Here is a 17,774-nt window from a genome sequence, read left to right as displayed (position 1 = left end):
TGGATGGTGCGGAGGGGTACATCTCCTAATCTACCCTAACCATTTAACTGTTAAACTACCCCGGGGCTTTCAACAAGCGCCTCTCGCTTAAACTATTGGTTCTAACAACCCAGATTCCCGTCGCCTGTGTTGGTGTCCTTACAATTTCGGGCCTCGCCCCCCAATTTTCTCTCCGTGCCCTCACACGGTCTCCTGGCTGGGACACGTGGCTCCCTTTGGCAGGCACGACCCTCTGCCGAATCTCCCGCTATGGCACCCCCGGGCACTACACTGCCTCCGAGCCTACCAGCTCCCTAACACCGGGGAGTGCCCCCCATGGCACCTCCCCTGAAACGCACACGTGGCAGGCCGGCCTCCCGGGCCCCTTTCCGAGGGTCACCCGTGCCCACAACACTGCCCACGCGGCTAATGGCGCCCCGGGCCCCCGCACCAAGCAGGCGCACCCGTGCCCACTACTCTATCCCGGCCCCCCATGGGCCCTTGGCCTACCGCGGCCGACTAGCCTGGTGCCCGGGGTACCCACTCAGCGATACTCACCTTTCGCAGCCACGCTCCCAAGCCCGTCAACAGGGCTCCTGCACCCCTCCAAATGGGTCTCGAGCCTACTTTCCCACCAACAACAAAACGACCTCCATTTTTCAATTTGACTAACCCAGCTAACTCACTCTACACTGACCCCGGGGGTCCCTTGGGCGGGAGTCACTCCTCCTCCCAATCACTCATCGCACCATGCATTCCCCATTCACTCCACACACACAGACCCGCTGGCCTCACTCACTCACCAAGCACATGCTTCCACTTCACTCACCAACTCTTCAACACACACACACCACTGAACTCTGCCATCCTTCTAACTACATCCCCTAACTAACTCGTGCTCCCACGTCGTCCCTTAAACTACAGCACGTTCCTTTTAACACTACGTAGCTAAACTACGTCCCCACTACACATCCAAAGTCTGTCTCTGTCTCCAAATCATAAAAATCATTTCCCATTTTATTTCCCAACCTAAAGCTCGCTACAATCCCTCTAACTAATCCATTCCACGGACTCCATGAGGACTTACCCCTGCCCCATGAAGTCGGTCTAACTAAGCTAACCCTTCCCCCTAACTAGTTTCCATCCTGTGCCCAGGTAAGGGGGTCTTTCACCCCTTGCCCAGGAATCCTGTGCACCCGAAAGTGAGGCTTGCTTTTTCTTTTTTTTCCATGCGCAGCACCTGCGTGGCAACTCAGAGCTCGCGCACTTTACACCTGCCCGTGACGTCATGCAGCTGCACGTGTTCCTCGTCCCTCCTTGGACGCTACCATCCGGCAGAGATACCCCTCCTGCCGGATTCCAACCACACGTGCAGCCATGACGTCACCGTGCGCAAAAAAAAACACAAGCCCCACGTCTTGAGGGGTTCCCCACGCGAACACATGTGCTTTGCCTGTTGGAGCTTAACACACACGATCGCGTGGAGAACCCGTCCGGTCCAAATCCATTTACCTGCCTAAACTTTGTCCGTCCGCGGGATCGGCAAATCCACCGCGTGCGTTTCCGGACCGGGACTTCACTCTCGCAAGCGAGCACGTGGCGGTCTCGTGCGTTGCACAGCACGAACCGCGTGCTCACTGCTGGGTGAACCCGGCACGGTTCCCGAAACAGCTACAGCCGCTACACGGCTTTCTCTCCTCTGTCGCCGTCTCCGTCTCCATTCCACACACGCATACCTGCGTGTTACGACGCACACAGTCCACACCATCACATTCACACCGGGAGACGTGGCTGCGTGCTCCCGCATGCCAACCGACATCTCCCTCTCATACCGCTCTCTCACACACACGGTCTCCCTTGCACACAGCGACCTTGCACACGGCCGTTCACTCACGCGTGCGGGGGCACTCACCCGCGGTGCCTCACTCGCACTCCGTGCCTCATCCACACACGCGGGGGCACTCACCCGCGGTGCCTCATCCACACACCGTCCCTCGCTCACACACGCGGGGGCACTCAACCGCGGTGCCTCATCCACACACCGTCCCTCGCTCACACACGCGGTGGCACTCAACCGCGGTGCCTCATCCACACACGCGGGGGCACTCACCCGCGGTGTTTCACTCACACTGGCCGTTTCATCCACACACACGGCCTCACTCACACACGGTGCCTCATCCACGCACGGGGACGCACTCACACCTTGCACCACACACACAGAGACAACTGGGGATTTGTGTCCCCACAAGGGTCTCCGGGGCCTCTACACCCCCCAAGCTCTCCGTGCACCCGTCCACAGCACTCCTCCCCTCGACCTCGCAAAGCACGACCGAACTCACCTGGTCGTGACTCGCCTCAAGGGGGCAGACTCCCTCCCCTCGTTCCTGGAGGAGGTCATCCAGGTGCTCGCACTGGGTCTCTACCCAGTCAGCCAGCTCACCCCCATTATCCTCCACTACCTCTGTGTGTGTGTGTGCGTCACTTACCCCGTCTTCCTCGTGTAGTCTTTCCTCTATTTTTTCTAACTCCCGTGTCTCTCCCAACTCTTCACCCTTTACCTCCCTTGTCTCAACTCTTATTTCCTTTGTCACGGCCTTCATGCCCGCCTGCAGGCATCGGCCCATGTTCTGCGTCTCACCCCGGAACTTTTTCATTTCTTCCTTCATGTTTGCTTCCATTCCGTTTATTTGCTTGTTCATTTCGTTTTTCATTTCATTTGTATTTGTATCCATCTTTTCGTTCATGCCTTTCATTTCGTTTGTGTTTGTATCCATCTTTTCGTTTATTTGTTGTGTATTCGCATCCATCTTTTCGTTCATTTGTTGTGTATTCGCATCCATTTTTTGTGTATTCGCATCCATTTTTTGTGTATTCGCATCCATTCTCGCTGTCATTGCCGCCAGCATGGCGCATAGCTGGGCCATGTCGGGTGCGCCTGAGTGAGCCGCCTCGGCAGGGGTCGGGGAAGGGTCCTGGTGGAGAGGGGGGGGAGGTGTCATACACCGCGGCCGCTGCCGCACCCACCTCGGGCTCTGGGTTCAGTTGGGCGAGTCCGTGTTCCTGCACAATCAACATTTCCTGCACGGGGATTCCATCCTGAGCCATGGATTCTACACATTCTACATCCATTTCTAATACCCCCGGCTCCCGCTCGCCTTGAGACGCCATCTTGCTTCTCGTGAAGGGTTAATTTAACTCGCTCGTAATTTGGAGGGAATCGGGGGTCGCTTCTCTCACCCCTGGACCGATTCCCGTGAATTTAGCCGGAGACAGGAGAGCCCGTTTTCCTGTTCTCCGATACCAGTGCCGTGAGGAGGGCGATGAATTTGTATCGCACGACCTGACACCAGTGTTGCGGTTTTCGCGCCCGCCGGCGTGCTGACGGCCACGTAACTCGAATCGCGGCACGTCGCCCACCGGACGGACAATCCAGTCGTGACCCTCTCGGACTAACGCCGGGAACCAGTCACGGGTGGACCTTTCGGTCTCACCGCGATCGAGCCAATCAGCCCCCGCGTGGGATAGGGTTGCTCGCCAAATTCGACCTACCTAAGTACCCACGCGGAGGGTAGACCGGGCGATCGCACCTCGCCGCAGGTCGACTTCGGACACGGGCCACTTAAGCGACCCGTTCCGTACTATCAGAATAACCGAGCGGTGTTATCGTCGACCTCGACGGTTCGATTAATTATCGGGTGTATTCAGCCCACTACCAACCCTTTACGTGAAGCAAGATGAGGATTCAATGGGAGAAATGACGAAGCGAAGCGGGAGAACAGTTCAACACAAAGCACATTTATTCGCGGCACACGGGAAGCACACATATACAATTCCACCAAAAGCACACAGAAAAGACACAATTCAATTTACACAAAAAGCAAAAGAGAAACACAATGCAGAGCTAATACCGACTACCGAGCACACGGCAACACTTATACAATTCTACTTCACAGACGGCGCCGACAACACATATCCAAAACCAAGGAAAAGAATACCCCCAAGAATGAGGCGGGCCTGAGGCCGAGACCGGGTCGCGCCTACCCGTCTGGTGATGAGACGCGGAGCGGCGATGGCGCCCCAACCCCGCGGGCCTCGTGGGCAGTGTCTGGTAGGGGGTGGGAAAGGGGCCCCCTTGGTCGCACTATCTCAGCGCGGGGGGAAACAGGAGGGGGTTGCTGATGCTCGGGGTATAGAGGATCTTTATTATCCCTGGTGTGCGTCTCCACCTCGGCCAGGTCGCGCTGTCGGCCTCCCTCGGGTGCAGCTCCCTGCACGACGCGAGCACCCCCTCGTCTGGTGTCGCCGCCTTTCCACAGCTTGTCCCCTCCGTTCCGACTCCAACGCACACGACGAGCAGCTCCACCGCCCGCGAAGTCTTGACCCTCTGCTTCCGACTCTCCGACTCTCCGCCTCTGGACTCTCTTCTCTTTACTCTTCTTTGGACTCTCCTCTCTTCTGACTGACGAACACGGTCCTTTTATCCCCCCGTAGCTTCGCCTTTGACCCCCTCCCTTTGACCTTTCACCTCGCTCCCCATTGGCCCGAGAAAAAGTGGGCGTGAAGGCTTTTTGATCCACAAATTTGCATATATCGATCGTCCTGGAGGCGGGGCCAAATCGCCCCTCGCTCACCGATTGGACGGCAGAAAGTGGGCGTGTGTCGTTTTTGATCCGTTTTTGAAGCACAAAATCCGTGATTTTGTACACGCTGTTCGACGCGCGCTCTGCACGAGTCCAACACCGGTACCCACAGGCGGCGCAAGAACGGTGGCGATGCGACGGCTGCGAGGTGTGATGTGAAGGTCGTGGCGGTTGTGGTGAAGCGGCGTTGTGGTTGGTGGTTGTGGTTGTGGTGGTAATCATGGCGGTTGGTCCAAAATAAAGATAGTAAAAGAAAAACGGCTATCCTGAAGAGTCGCAGCACGCATAAATGACATGTATTCCCACTAGACAACGGGTTTGGGCCTAACTACACATGCACTTACCGAGATACCTCACCTAGGGGACCTGAATGGTGGTTTGCGAATTTGGTAACCACAACAATATATATATATATATATATATATATATATATATATATATATATATATATATATATATATATATATATATTTTCCTTGGAGGCATCGAATGGACAGCCAAATAATTCCAGGGACAGCATTGGATGCCTTGCCTTGAGCTAATTACCTGGTAATTGTTGTCAAAAATGACCTTTTTAAAAGCAGTGTTTAGGTTACGCCCATATTGTCTAAAGTGCCCATTAACTCACTCTTGCTGCTCTTTTAGTCTTGTGCAGTGTGTACTTATTCCTAATGCTCCAGCCAATTGTATTCAGGATGGTGGAGCCTTTCTCTATGATTTGCTAAAACTTATTTTTATGTGCGTGTGTAGATTTTTCATCTGAAAATCATCCTGTCATAAAATAGAAAGTAACTTCAATCATGCTGGCATAACTCAGGATTTACGTTATTTGTGCTGTAAATATTACCATAGGATGACCCGATCACAGAAACAGTGCTATTATGTTTGCCCTCATTGTGCTATCCTTTTCCAGTATACCTGACCTCCCCCTCCCCTATCCCCCTCTCCCATCAATCTCTATAACTGGGGGTCAGGGAGAACCACAGTGAGATCGAGCGGCGTCGCCGGAACAAGATGACAGCCTATATTACGGAGCTGTGTGACATGGTGCCAACATGCAGTGCCCTCGCACGCAAGCCAGACAAGCTCACCATCTTGCGCATGGCTGTATCGCACATGAAATCCTTGCGTGGTACAGGGAACACGCCGACTGAGGGTGCCTACAAGCCATCTTTTCTCACAGACCAGGTTTGGACTAATACCCTACTAAGGGAGTTGGCTAAGGCGGAATGCGGTCAGAATAGCCATCACCTTTGTTTGCAGTAAACTCCTGTTACACTGAATAGATATGTTCTGTAGACAGTTTGTTGGCATGTTTAATTAATCTTAGTATGCGAAATACTGTATAAAAAAGACAGTTAATGAGAGGGTTATGGTGCTAAGCCAAAGCAAGGAGGTCCACAATGCAGTTTCACAGATGCACACATAAGGCCACCACAAGCACAACAAAGCAACAGAAAAAATAGAAGAAAGTTATTGTGGTCAATGTGACAAGTTCAAAAACTACAGTAAATAACAAGCAAAAAAAACTACTGTTCTCCACCATCTCAGATCGTGCCTAATCCAAAACAATTTTCCAAATGCAGCTTTCTGGATAGGAGAACAGAGCAAAGTGAAACTGAGCACTTTAAATGATAAGATTGCTTAATACTACATATATATATATATATATATATATATATATATATATATATATATATATATATATATATATATATATACACATACATACATATATATATATATATATATATATATATATATATATATATATATATATATATATATATATATATATATATATATATATATATATATATATATATATATATATATATATATATATATATATATATATATATATATATATATATATATATATATATATATATGTATGTATGTGTATATATATATATATATATATATATATATATATATATATATATATATATATATATATATATATATATATATATATATATATATATATATATATATATATATATGCAACTGAATGAAACGGAACATAACTCCATTTAAAAATGCTTATTCATTTGAAACCAATAAATGGATGTCCAACGAATGCAGGCAAACATAGTCAAATGCTATTCAGCTTATCAAATCATTACCAAACATTCATGTCGAAAACAAAATATACAGGCAAGTTAGTCGCATCCTCGGGAACATAGCTTATTATTCGAGAGATGGGATATCTCCAAAAAAATGGGCCAAATAAAATTTAACATGCAAGATAATCAAGGATACAATCAGGATGGATCTGGTCCACATTCTCATGTGAGATTTAAAAGGGCTATCTGTAAAGGCTGTGTACTAACAAGCTTGTACACCATTTCCCACTAAGCCTGAATGGTTTAGTAGCAAAGTATTGTTACGGTTGTGGGGGTATATGGAGGAATTTCAAAGGAAAGTTAGGATAGTATAGAGTTGCTTGGTCCGTGGATGTGTAGGAGACGTCTCGATGTAAGTTAAGTAGGGAAACTGTGAGCTTAAGTGTTAGTTGTCATCACACGGGGGGGGGGGGGGGTGGTGCTGTGCTATTTAGATAGGGATTAAGACCAATTTTCCCCACCATGTAATTTCCCCCTGTGACCTTTTCCTGCGTTTTTGTGCCAGCCATGAAAGAAGTGCGTTTTTATAACAACAACAAGCGAGCAAAACATGCCGAGCAGGCAGAGGCCCCGCCTTCCCGGTTTTCGTGTCAGCAAGCCATGCCCGGAGGTGGATGATTTTATGGGCGTGACGTCAGAAGAAAGAGGTTTTGGTTTCTTGGTTTGAATTTGATGTAAGGGACGCACACAGTCGAGAGATGGAGCTAGGAGATGGCATGTAAGATCAGGACATTACGGCTGGCTTTCCTTCGACACATGAAGACGATGGCATGATTCTTGTATTTGTGCTGAGGAGAATTGGCTGGTCATGGGAAACTGACCTCGAACCCTCGTGGATATCACCGAGGGGAGCTCGGAGCTCTGCAGAGAGTGGTGTCGGCAAGCGTGACCGACGAAGAAGCTGCACGGTGGTTGCTGAGCCCTGGATAATGAATACCGCCTCGCGAATTACCTCACGTACGTTTCCTGCCCAGAGAGTGGCTTTGCGCCATTTTGGGGCGCGTCTTGTCATGCAGGCCGAAGCGCCTCAATCCCAAGTTGCAATAAGGACAATCTGTGGACAAAGCTAAGATCCAGAAATAAGAGAGGATTATCTTTTATTTCGTTTTCCCCTTGTCTGTATTGTAGTCCGTGTGTAGAGGTGCCTCGACGTTAGACCTTAATTTACTTCATGTATTATTATTACATTTAGAATTGCCCTTGTAAGTATTTTTTTTTGTTTCCTTGTCGAGGCTCGTATGAGAGCTGACACACAATGCACAGCAAGGGGGGCATGGGACACGAGGGGCGGGAGTGGGAAGGACAAAACAGAAGGGAACAGAGACATTAGATCTGTGGAAGGGAGAGAGATGGGGCGGGGAACATGGGGAATACAAGATGGACATTACAGGGACTTTCAGGAAGGAAAGCAGGGAAGGAAATTTGGAAATTTGTCTGTTTTCATTAAATCCCCATGTTTATTTTAAATTGATGGTGTCCGTGTGTCTGTGGGTTCGAGTATAAACCCCTTGTGCTGTGCTTCTGTTGCTCCGCCCGTGCCGCCTTGCCCTCCCGTGCACGCCATAATCTCTGAGGATCACGTGTCTGCCTCCTCAAGGAAAACTGCTCGGCGATTCGGGCTGGTCGGTGTTAACCACCCATCCACCACAATGGGGTTGGGAGAACTTAAACTAACCATCAGAACTACGACAGTATTTTGTGTCGAATGTAAATACTTTGCGATGTAACCAATCAGAATGAGTACCTGTTAGTATGTAGTTCTTAGAAACCAGATGGAAATAGCTTATATATAAGTTTTTTTTGTCCCCTGCCCCTCTGACAGGGTCGGAAATAGGGGACATTAAAATGAGCTCCGTCCGACCGACCAACCGACTGATCATCTCTCCACGTACCTTTTTGTGCATGATATTTCAAAAACCATTGAATATTTAGTTTTCGTATTGTAGATATATATATTCCCTATGACATTATCAAACCTGATTATATCATGGCTGCCATTGGCTGAATTCTGTTGCCATGGCAACTATCTCGGTAACTTTACTTGTCTTTGCGATATTTCAAAAACCGTTCAAGATTTACCTTTCTTATTAGGCCTTTGTTATTTTATAAGTTGGTTTACGGATCCGCGGACGGTATATTTGCCGAAATGAAATATAAATATAAAACACATTTTTAGCATTATATATTTATACATTTTCCGCCGAAGGTGCAAAAGTTTCAAAACCCGAAATGTAAACGTCGGCATTTATTTTCAAAATATAATTTTGTGCGTGCACCAAAATGCCGAGTCACCTTCAACCGAGCTGCGCAGTAAAGCTGCGCAGTCGTCTTCGGTCATGGTGTCAGCAGTGGCCTGCATGGTTCAGATTGACTGTTGTTTCTGGGGCGAAAGTGATTGTTTTTTTTGTTGTTTTTTTTCTATACCTTGTCGAGGCTCGTGTGAGAGCTAACACACAACGCACGTCTTGGGGGACATGAGACAAGAGAGGAGGGAGTGGGAGGGACAAAACAGTGGAGAACAGAGACATTAGGAGATCTGTGGAAGGGAGAGGTATGGGACGGGGAACACGTGGTATGCAAGATGGACATTACAGGGACTTTCAGGAAGGAAAGCAGGGAATTTGAAGGAGGTGGGTTTGGGTGGATTATCCCGGGTAGAAAAGATCGAGGATTTTGATGTTTATATACAGTCGATGTATTTATACAATCGATGCAGAACAGTGATAAGAGGTGGTGGTGAACAGCTGTTTTGAAGGCCTGGAGGGAAGAATGGGAATGAATAGAGTGAGGGAGTTTATTCCAAAGGCAGGAAAAAAGAGGAATGAAAGAGTGAAGGCGAGCAGTGATTCGTGATTTTGGTAGTTTTACCAGAAGGGGGTTATTGGCTTGAGCGCCCTGTGGAAATGTGGTGGGGACAAATCACAGAGAGAGCTGGGGGGGCGAGGCTGGAGAGGAGACGGTAGAAGACAGAAAGACCTCCGACCAGCCTGCGGTGAGAGAGTGAGAGGCCCAAAGACTCAGCCTCATTGTGGGAGATGCCAATGATCTGAAATGCCTTGGTTTCTACAGCGTGAAGCCGAGAAAGGTGGGAGGCAGGAGCACCAGCCCAGAGTGGAGAGCAATACTCCATCAAGCGGACGGACGGATGCGGACAAAAGCTTTGTAAGTGGTCAGGAGCTTAGGTGGGCCGAGGAAGGACTTTGCACGACGGAGGATTCCCAATCGGCGACTGGCTTTGGAGGCGAGGTTTGAAATGTGTTTTTTTTCCCAGGAAAGGTGATGACAGATAGTGACACCCAGAAGCTTGAAAGAAAGGACTTCTTCCAGAGGATTGTTGAGAAAGTGGATGGGGGGATTTTCGAAACGGTTCTTACGAAGAGACATTGTGAGAGTGTGACATTTGTCCGGATTGAAAGACATGTTCCACATGTTGGACCAGTTTGTGGTTTTATCCAGATCTGCAGTTTGTGAAGAAGCTGCTGCTTGCCGGTCTGAGGGATGACCGATGGTACGGCAGAGGGTGGAGTCATCAGCAAACAGATATAGAGGATTTTCCAGAGAGTCTGAGAGATCATTGATGAAAAGCAGAAAAAGAACAGGGCCCAGAACACTACCTTGAGGAACTCCAGCCTGGAGAGGAAGAGGGGATGAAAGAACTCCGTTTAGGGCCACACGGTGACTGCGACAGGAGAGGAAGTCTACGAGCCATGAGTTGTTAAGAAGTATGTCAGCAGTATAAATTCGAGTGACTGTATTGGTGATTTAATCACACAACATCTTGATGACGAATATTCTGGCCAAACTATTGCATCAATTCAGTGCAGCAGCAGGGATGAGTCGCACGCTACTCTCGATCGTGCCGATTTTGTTTCCATCAAAAATTGTACACCGCTGTTCGTATTGAAAGATGTCGGTGCCAAGTACGTCAAAGTTTCCCTGCGAGATGCTGATATTCAGCCTTCAACGGACCAGAAATCAGCCTTTGATGTGCTCATGGGGATGGGGAGACGGTACGATCAGATGCCCACTGAAAACTAAGCTGGTTATGGCTCTGATTGACCGTTTTGAGCGTGTTGACTCTGAGTAGACACCTTTTCTAAATCATATTCAGCACTATGCACTGGTGTGCACGCACACATCTACGACTTGGACAGTAATTTTCTCAGCATTGTTTCCATTTGTTTGATGATCCAACAGGTTCCTATAAGAAAAACATGCCAGACTATATTGTAAAAACAAGTTTTAATCCTTCTTTATTGTTTTTCACATCAGATGATACAGTGAACAATGGCATCCTGCATTTGATTGGTTTTCCATCTTCAATGTTTTCTCAGATCCTCCTGGTCTGGGATTTATATTTATCCCCTCCCCCCCCACCTACCCTTGTCTTTTCCATGGAACATCCGAAAAAAAAATCATAAAAATATATAATTTCTAAAAATTGAAATTATATTTCTATTTATATTTCGACCGACCGACCCTACATTTTACCTGAAGAACTGCGTAAACTAAGTTATAAAATAACTAAGGCCTTACAGATATCTATTCCACATACCACTCAAAAGGCAGGGGACCTCGAGTATCAGCTTGTTGTTTCATATAAAATTGGGCTGAGTACTTGTTAATATGCAGACAAGTGTGCCCCTGCATACTTGTGCCTGCAAACTCAGGCATCAATGCATGTGACCAACATGTGTGAAATTGCATGCACATTTAATAATAACCAGCCGAAACCCCGTCACAGACAGATTCCGTTCCATGAGCCCAATATGACAACCAGTGGTGGCTCTTGTAAGAGCCGGATCCTAGTCGATGTACTCCATGGCCTTACCTAATGAGGCCTACAAAACGTCCTTGTACACAACATTTTTGGTGTACACTACTCCTTGTGAAGAAGTCCCCTGATTTGTGCACGTGTCTACTTTGACGTACACCGTGTCAAAACTTCTCAGGTCACAGTACCGAGAAAAATGTGACGCGACCGCTAGGAGGAGCACAAAATTGGTCCTTCAGTATTAATATGTAGATAGATGCTTCAGAGTTGAAGGTTGACTATTGCCATTATGTGCGATGCACTCTTACAGGTACGAAGTTTCTTTCAGCCCAGGTCACAGTACCGAGAAAAACGTGACGCAACCGCTAGGAGGAGCTAGGAGGAGGAAAATTGGTCCTTCAGTATTAATATATAGATGCATTTCTGGCTCCAATGGTGTCTGACACACTATGCCTTTAATATACTGTTGTGGTTTCCCGCCGGCGCGTCGCCACGAGCACGACCCTCGATGAAGCAGTGGGGCCGTCTCGGCTCGATCGCCCGGAATTTACAGAACGCCGGCCCGGGTAAGCCAGGGTCGATGGGTCCTGGTGGTTTTAGGACCGAAATGCGCCAATGGGGAGATCACGTGGGGTAGGGTTAAATGCCAACTTCAACTTGCCTAAGTACCCACGTGATTCAGTTACCGGGGTACTTCACCCTCGGTGGAATTCATACAGAAGTGAGCCGCTTAAGCGACCCGTCCCGTGTGTGTAGCCGAGCGGTGATTTCGCCAAATTCCGCCGGCCCGATTATTTTGGGACCCTGGCAATGGTCCACTAATCCCTCACACGCATGACATGCTCAGCCAATGAAGGAAACGACACGACGAGCTGAGTACATTTAACAATTGGGGTTTTTATTGCAAATAATGATGGAAGCACATAAGGGAAGATTCATACCGAATAAAAAGCAAGGCAAATAATATACAGCACAGGCACTTATACAGTTTACTACTTACAAGACTGGCGCCACAAACAGACACACGCACACGCAGACAGAAATGGACCCCCTGGGTCTTTAATGGGACCTCCAGCCCGGAGGACAGTCAGGATAAGGGTCAGGGTAGCTGACCTGGCCACGAGCGTGCAGCTGGACGTCCCCTGGCCGTGAGACTGGTGTTGCCATCCCAGCCAGGCGGAAGGCGGCGATGCGAAGCTCTGCGGCCGGGACGAGGTCGCCTCAGAAGCCAAGGTGATGAGCCGGGCAGAGAAGAAAAATGGTAGAAACAAGCAGGGAACGAATGATGACAAAATCTCCTCAGAACAGTGCTTTTTGTGTACGCTCTTTTGAAATGCTCATCTGTCGGAAAAAAACCCAGCTGACTCAGGAACAACCTTCCCCTCATCAGAACACACCTTCTATCCCCCCTCCCGCTCAATGAACCTTCGATCCTCCCCACTCGCCCTCCCATTGGACCAGAGGCCCCATGTGACTCCTTGTCTGTGCCCGATTGGACAGGCGCGCGGTGGGCGGGGCACTCCCTCCCTTGGGCAGGGGGCGGGGGGGGCGTTTGTGGCTCTGCCTACGGCCTCTCCTCAGACCGCGTGGTGACATGTGTGAAGCGAAGGCGAGGGCGATGTGGTGCAGTCGGCGGTGGAGTCGATGATGTTGTTGGTGGTGAAAAAAATAACTAAAAGAAAACCTAACTGTTAAAACAACTTCACAGTGCAGGAACATTTAATTACCCATTAGACCAGGATCGGGACCCTAACTGGCAACATGTACTTACCGATATAACTGAGCTAAAAGACTTGAATGTTGAGTGCGATAGCTTTCCAAATCCACAACAATACATTCACAGTGGAGGTTTTTTTATTGTTTTCCTGAAATGTAAGCAACTGGTGAAGTTTCATAAGTGCTTCTCTTCGGTCATGGGTGCGAATATTTTTACATCCCATCAGTTGTTCATAATCCTCTGGTTCATTTGCAGGCTGAGCAAGTTTTATGGGTATGGTTTTGTGGCATTTGTCATCACATATTGGACAATAAGAAAGGCGGAATGTTTCGGGAACTCTGCAATAACAATCTATGAACGTTTGACCAGGCTGTGCAATGTCAATTTTTGCACAATGTGGTCAATTTTTGCACAATATTTTGCTATGTGCAAAATATTGTCAATGCACACCTGACACCGGTCTTCAAACCAAACACGTTTCACTACTGGTTACAAACGTTAACGATTGTGTATTGGCTGATTTCATCACTTCATTTAGTGTGGTTCTACTCGACCACCCACAGAATATTAACAAAGTTGGTTTTACATTTTTTTACCATCACGAGTTTACTGTGACTCATCCAAATACCTGAAACCCCTTTTAGTGAAAAGGAATTTCTGATTGGAATTTGATATTAGCACCTTGTATCTGTTCAGCCCAGTCAACCACAGATTGAGGATGGAGTCTAATTCCATGTTGACCAACCTCAACATGAGTATAGCACATGTGTATGTGTTGGCACCTCCTTCCAACTGAGGACTGATTAAACGAACAGCAGATGTCATTATAAGTGCAGTTTTGCAGATGTGTAGCCAGTAAGATCAGAAGAGCAGATGGGTGCAGATTTGCAGTAGGAGTTGCAATGTATAAATCTGGAGAACAAACTGCAAATATCGATTCATGTTAAAGGGAAACCCAAGGTGTGGGCAAGGGCAGCTGGCACAAGAATATCCAAACACAGTACTTCAGCTGAGAACCAGCTGAAGTACTGTGTTGCAAACAGGTCTCTTGTATAATAATGTCTTTCCTTTTTGAAGAAGAAAGTTTCTGAAATATTTTACTGCATTTTATGTTCCCCTCATTAAAAAAAATATCGTGAAGTGCATGTTTTTCATCCTTTTTTGCCAGACTTTTGTAATTGAATTGCCGTTATTAATTAATTAATTATTGTCTTTTATTTTGAAGTGGTTGCTTACCCTGATGAGACGTGGCATTGCCACTATCTCTCTTGTGAATGCATTTTGGTACTTCTATGTCTGTGTCTTAGATGTTTTCTTCTTCTTTTCCTTTCTTATTGTTTGCTTTAACTTTATCAAATTTCATGTCGCCTTATACCTCGAGTGATTTTATGCCTTGTTTTGGGCAATTTACATGAAAAAAATCTGACATGCCATCAAAAAGGTAAAACCAATTGTACTACAATAATCTATTTAACAGTAATACCTCCCTTAATGCTGTTCCTTTGAATACTGATTCATTGTGGAGTGCTTTATCCTGGAGAATATTTTTCCGAATTTTTTGTTTTTTTAATCCACAACACACAGCACGGCAGAGTATAGGCACCCACTGCCATTGTTTGTATTGTATGCAAATGCTCTGAGCAAATTGGCGCTGTTTACTCCATCTTCGTCTTTGAAGAGTCAAGTGAATTGTGCTCGACGGAATCTCCTGAGAGAAATGCTCTGGGAGAAGAAGCTCTGGGCAAGGCAGTCAACTCTGGATGCCTTCTTCAAGAAGAGGCCTACAGTGTCTTTATAAATTTTTGCAAGAGGGTGAGCCTCTTCCCACTGCTGTCATGTCGGAGGAGTCGGAGCTACAGTAATGATTTATTATTATTATTATTAATGCTTGTATATATTTTATGTTTTTGTTAGTACTGAATGATATAATAAGTTAAAAAAAAAAAGAAAAAAATATATTTATATGATAGTATGCTTACCATCTGTATTATTATTAGCACAATTACCGATACCGAAATGAAGCCCTCATATAAAAATATTAATAATAATAAATAACGAAAATCATCTGAAAATGCTAAATATGACAAAGATCTTAAAAAAAAGACTTTTGGTTGACCTTGACCTTTTGACTTCAAAAGCAAAAGGATTCAGTGAGCCAATATGCAAACCCTGCTCAAATTTCAATTTAATCTGATGAAAATTGGCAATTTATGCAACCTTGACCTTTGACCTTTTGATCTAAAAACAAACAAACAAAAAAAAAACAGTCAGCTTCTACCTTATAGCTTTTGATTGGTGATCCAATATGCAAATTCCTAAAATTTCAGGTTAATTGGATGAAAATTGACGATTTTATGTGATGCTGACCCTTGACCTTTTGAAGCAGCCAGAACAAGCGGATTTCACCGAGAACAGGTTTATTTATTAACAGAAAATGGCTCGGGGGAAGGAGACAAGAATGAAAGCGATGCACAAAATAAATGATGCAACCAACAATATAATAACCCCTTAATCCCAACTGGTATGGCTCAATGCCAACAAACGAGTGGAAGATTCCTTTATTATTGATGTGTTATCTGGGCCCATGAGACATTCCAGGAGAGATAGACATGGGGAAATTCAATAGAAACGAAGAGATGGTTGGCAAAGCTATGCAGGAGTTTTTGAGACAGTTTGATTCCACAGCAGGCAAATGTTCTAGAGAGAGAGAGAGAGAGAGAGAGAGAGAGAGAGAGAGAGAGAGAGAGAGAGAGAGAGAGAGAGAGAGAGAGAGAGAGAGAGAGAGAGAGAGAGAGAGAGAGAGAGAGAGAGAGAGAGAGAGAGGAAGAAGAAGAAGAAGAAGAAGAAGAAGAAGAAGAAGGAGGAGGAGGAGAAGAAGAAGAAGAAGAAGAAGAAGAAGAAGAAGAAGAAGAAGAAGAAGAAGAAGAAGAAGAAGAAGAAGCAGCAGCAGCTCATCTGTGTGGAGTGAAGTTTCCATTTGGCAGTTCAATTTCATGGCAGGGCCATTGCCAGGGATAAGGCAAAACTCCTCTCAGCTGATTCTGGGAAACTCTTCGAGCCTATGACAGGAAGCTTCTCTTCTTTCTCCCTGTGTACCTGCCTTTTATTTTCTCACACTCATGCCTCTTTGATAAGCCATGTGCCATTCAGCTCTCATTTGCCATTGGCTGCTGATCGGCATGGTGGGCGGGGCGACTGCTGCAGCGGCTGCTCCACGAGTCCCAACGGCTGCTCCACGAGTCCCAACAGCTGCTCCACGAGTCCCAACGGCTGCTCTACAAGTCCCAACGGCTGCTCCACAAGTCACAACAGCTGTACCTCAAGCTCTCTGAAGTAGATCGGACTCCTTTAATGACGCCTATCTCATTTCCTCACCAAATCTCATGCTGCAAGGCCTAGCAAGTGCTTTAAATGGGAACATTTAGGACTGATTACACAAGATTAAGGCATTAATGGTATGAGATGGTATTCATAGAATACTTACCCTGTGCAGTCTTGAGAAGGACTTGTTGCAAGCCAACTCTTATGTTTATTTTAAGGTTTTTTTTTTCTTTGATCCAATATAGTGCCAGACCAGTGACCGATGATGTCACTTTTATCAAACTATTTCCCATGGGTAGTTGATCAATTAGTTAAAGTTTTGCATTAATCGGTCAGTGGTTTCAACATTGCAGATAATTTTTTTTCATACTGACCGGAGAAAGCGTTGTACTTGTCGAATTATGATGTCATAATGAATGCACTGATGACATCATCATTTACATATTTTATTCCGTATGGGGAGTACTTGACAATGAGCCGTGTTTCAATTTTTTCTATGGAGTGGCTTTGGAGATATAGAGGTGCACTTTTTTTTGTTTTTTTTTCCAAGATGGCACCTGCACCACGTGACCTATGACTTCACAATTATGACAAAAAATTCTACAGAAGGAGGTGCACCTATGTGGAAAATGTCGTGTCAATCGGCCCAACAATTAGAGAAAATAATTTTTCATTACTTATTGAATCAAATGTACTTGTCGAATTATGACGTCATAATGAAGGCATCGATGATATCATCATGAACATATTTTATTCCGCATGGGCATCGGGAGTACTTGACAATGAGCAGTGTTTCAATTTTTTCTATGGAGCGGTTTTGGAGATATTGAGGTGCAATTATTTTGTTTTTTTTTCCAAGATGGCACCTGTACCACATGACCTATGACGTCATAATTATGACTAACAAATTATATAGGAGGAGATGCACCTATTTGGAAAATTTATTGTCAATCAGATAAACAGTTGCTGAGAAAATGAATTTTAAAAATGCAGACACATTCGTACACACGCATGTACTACGTAGCAAGTACGGCACACGTACACGACTGATAGCTTTGCCCACCACTCCCCTCCACATTTTTGCCCACCACATTTGCCCACCACTCCCCTCCACCCCCCCCAAAAATTTTTTTTTCCCCATTTTAATTTTTATCCCCCGCCGCGTGGCAGAAGGGGGATATTGTTGTCACCCGGGGTCGTCTGTCCGTCCGTCC

General features: G+C 46.3%; 1 protein-coding gene across 5 annotated transcripts in view; it reads left to right on the top strand.

Annotated features, from left to right (window-relative positions):
- Window positions 1-17,774, top strand: part of LOC147017607 (aryl hydrocarbon receptor nuclear translocator 2-like) — a 248,876-nt gene that overhangs the window by 70,323 nt on the left and 160,779 nt on the right. For 4 of the 5 annotated variants that reach the window (XM_085847348.1, XM_085847345.1, XM_085847347.1 and 1 more), the window contains exon 4: window positions 5,594-5,807. In XM_085847348.1, coding sequence (XP_085703474.1) covers window positions 5,594-5,807 — 214 coding nt within the window. The remainder of the gene's footprint in view (window positions 1-5,593; window positions 5,808-17,774) is intronic. The other variant, XM_085847344.1, reaches the window with a different exon arrangement.

Source organism: Eptatretus burgeri, chromosome 11 (assembly GCF_056783735.1).
Source record: "Eptatretus burgeri isolate ZD-2024b chromosome 11, Ebu_testis_v1, whole genome shotgun sequence".
NCBI lineage: Eukaryota > Metazoa > Chordata > Myxini > Myxiniformes > Myxinidae > Eptatretus > Eptatretus burgeri.
The sequence above is the reverse complement of the archived record's forward strand: the minus strand, read 5'-3'. Positions and strand labels throughout refer to the sequence as shown.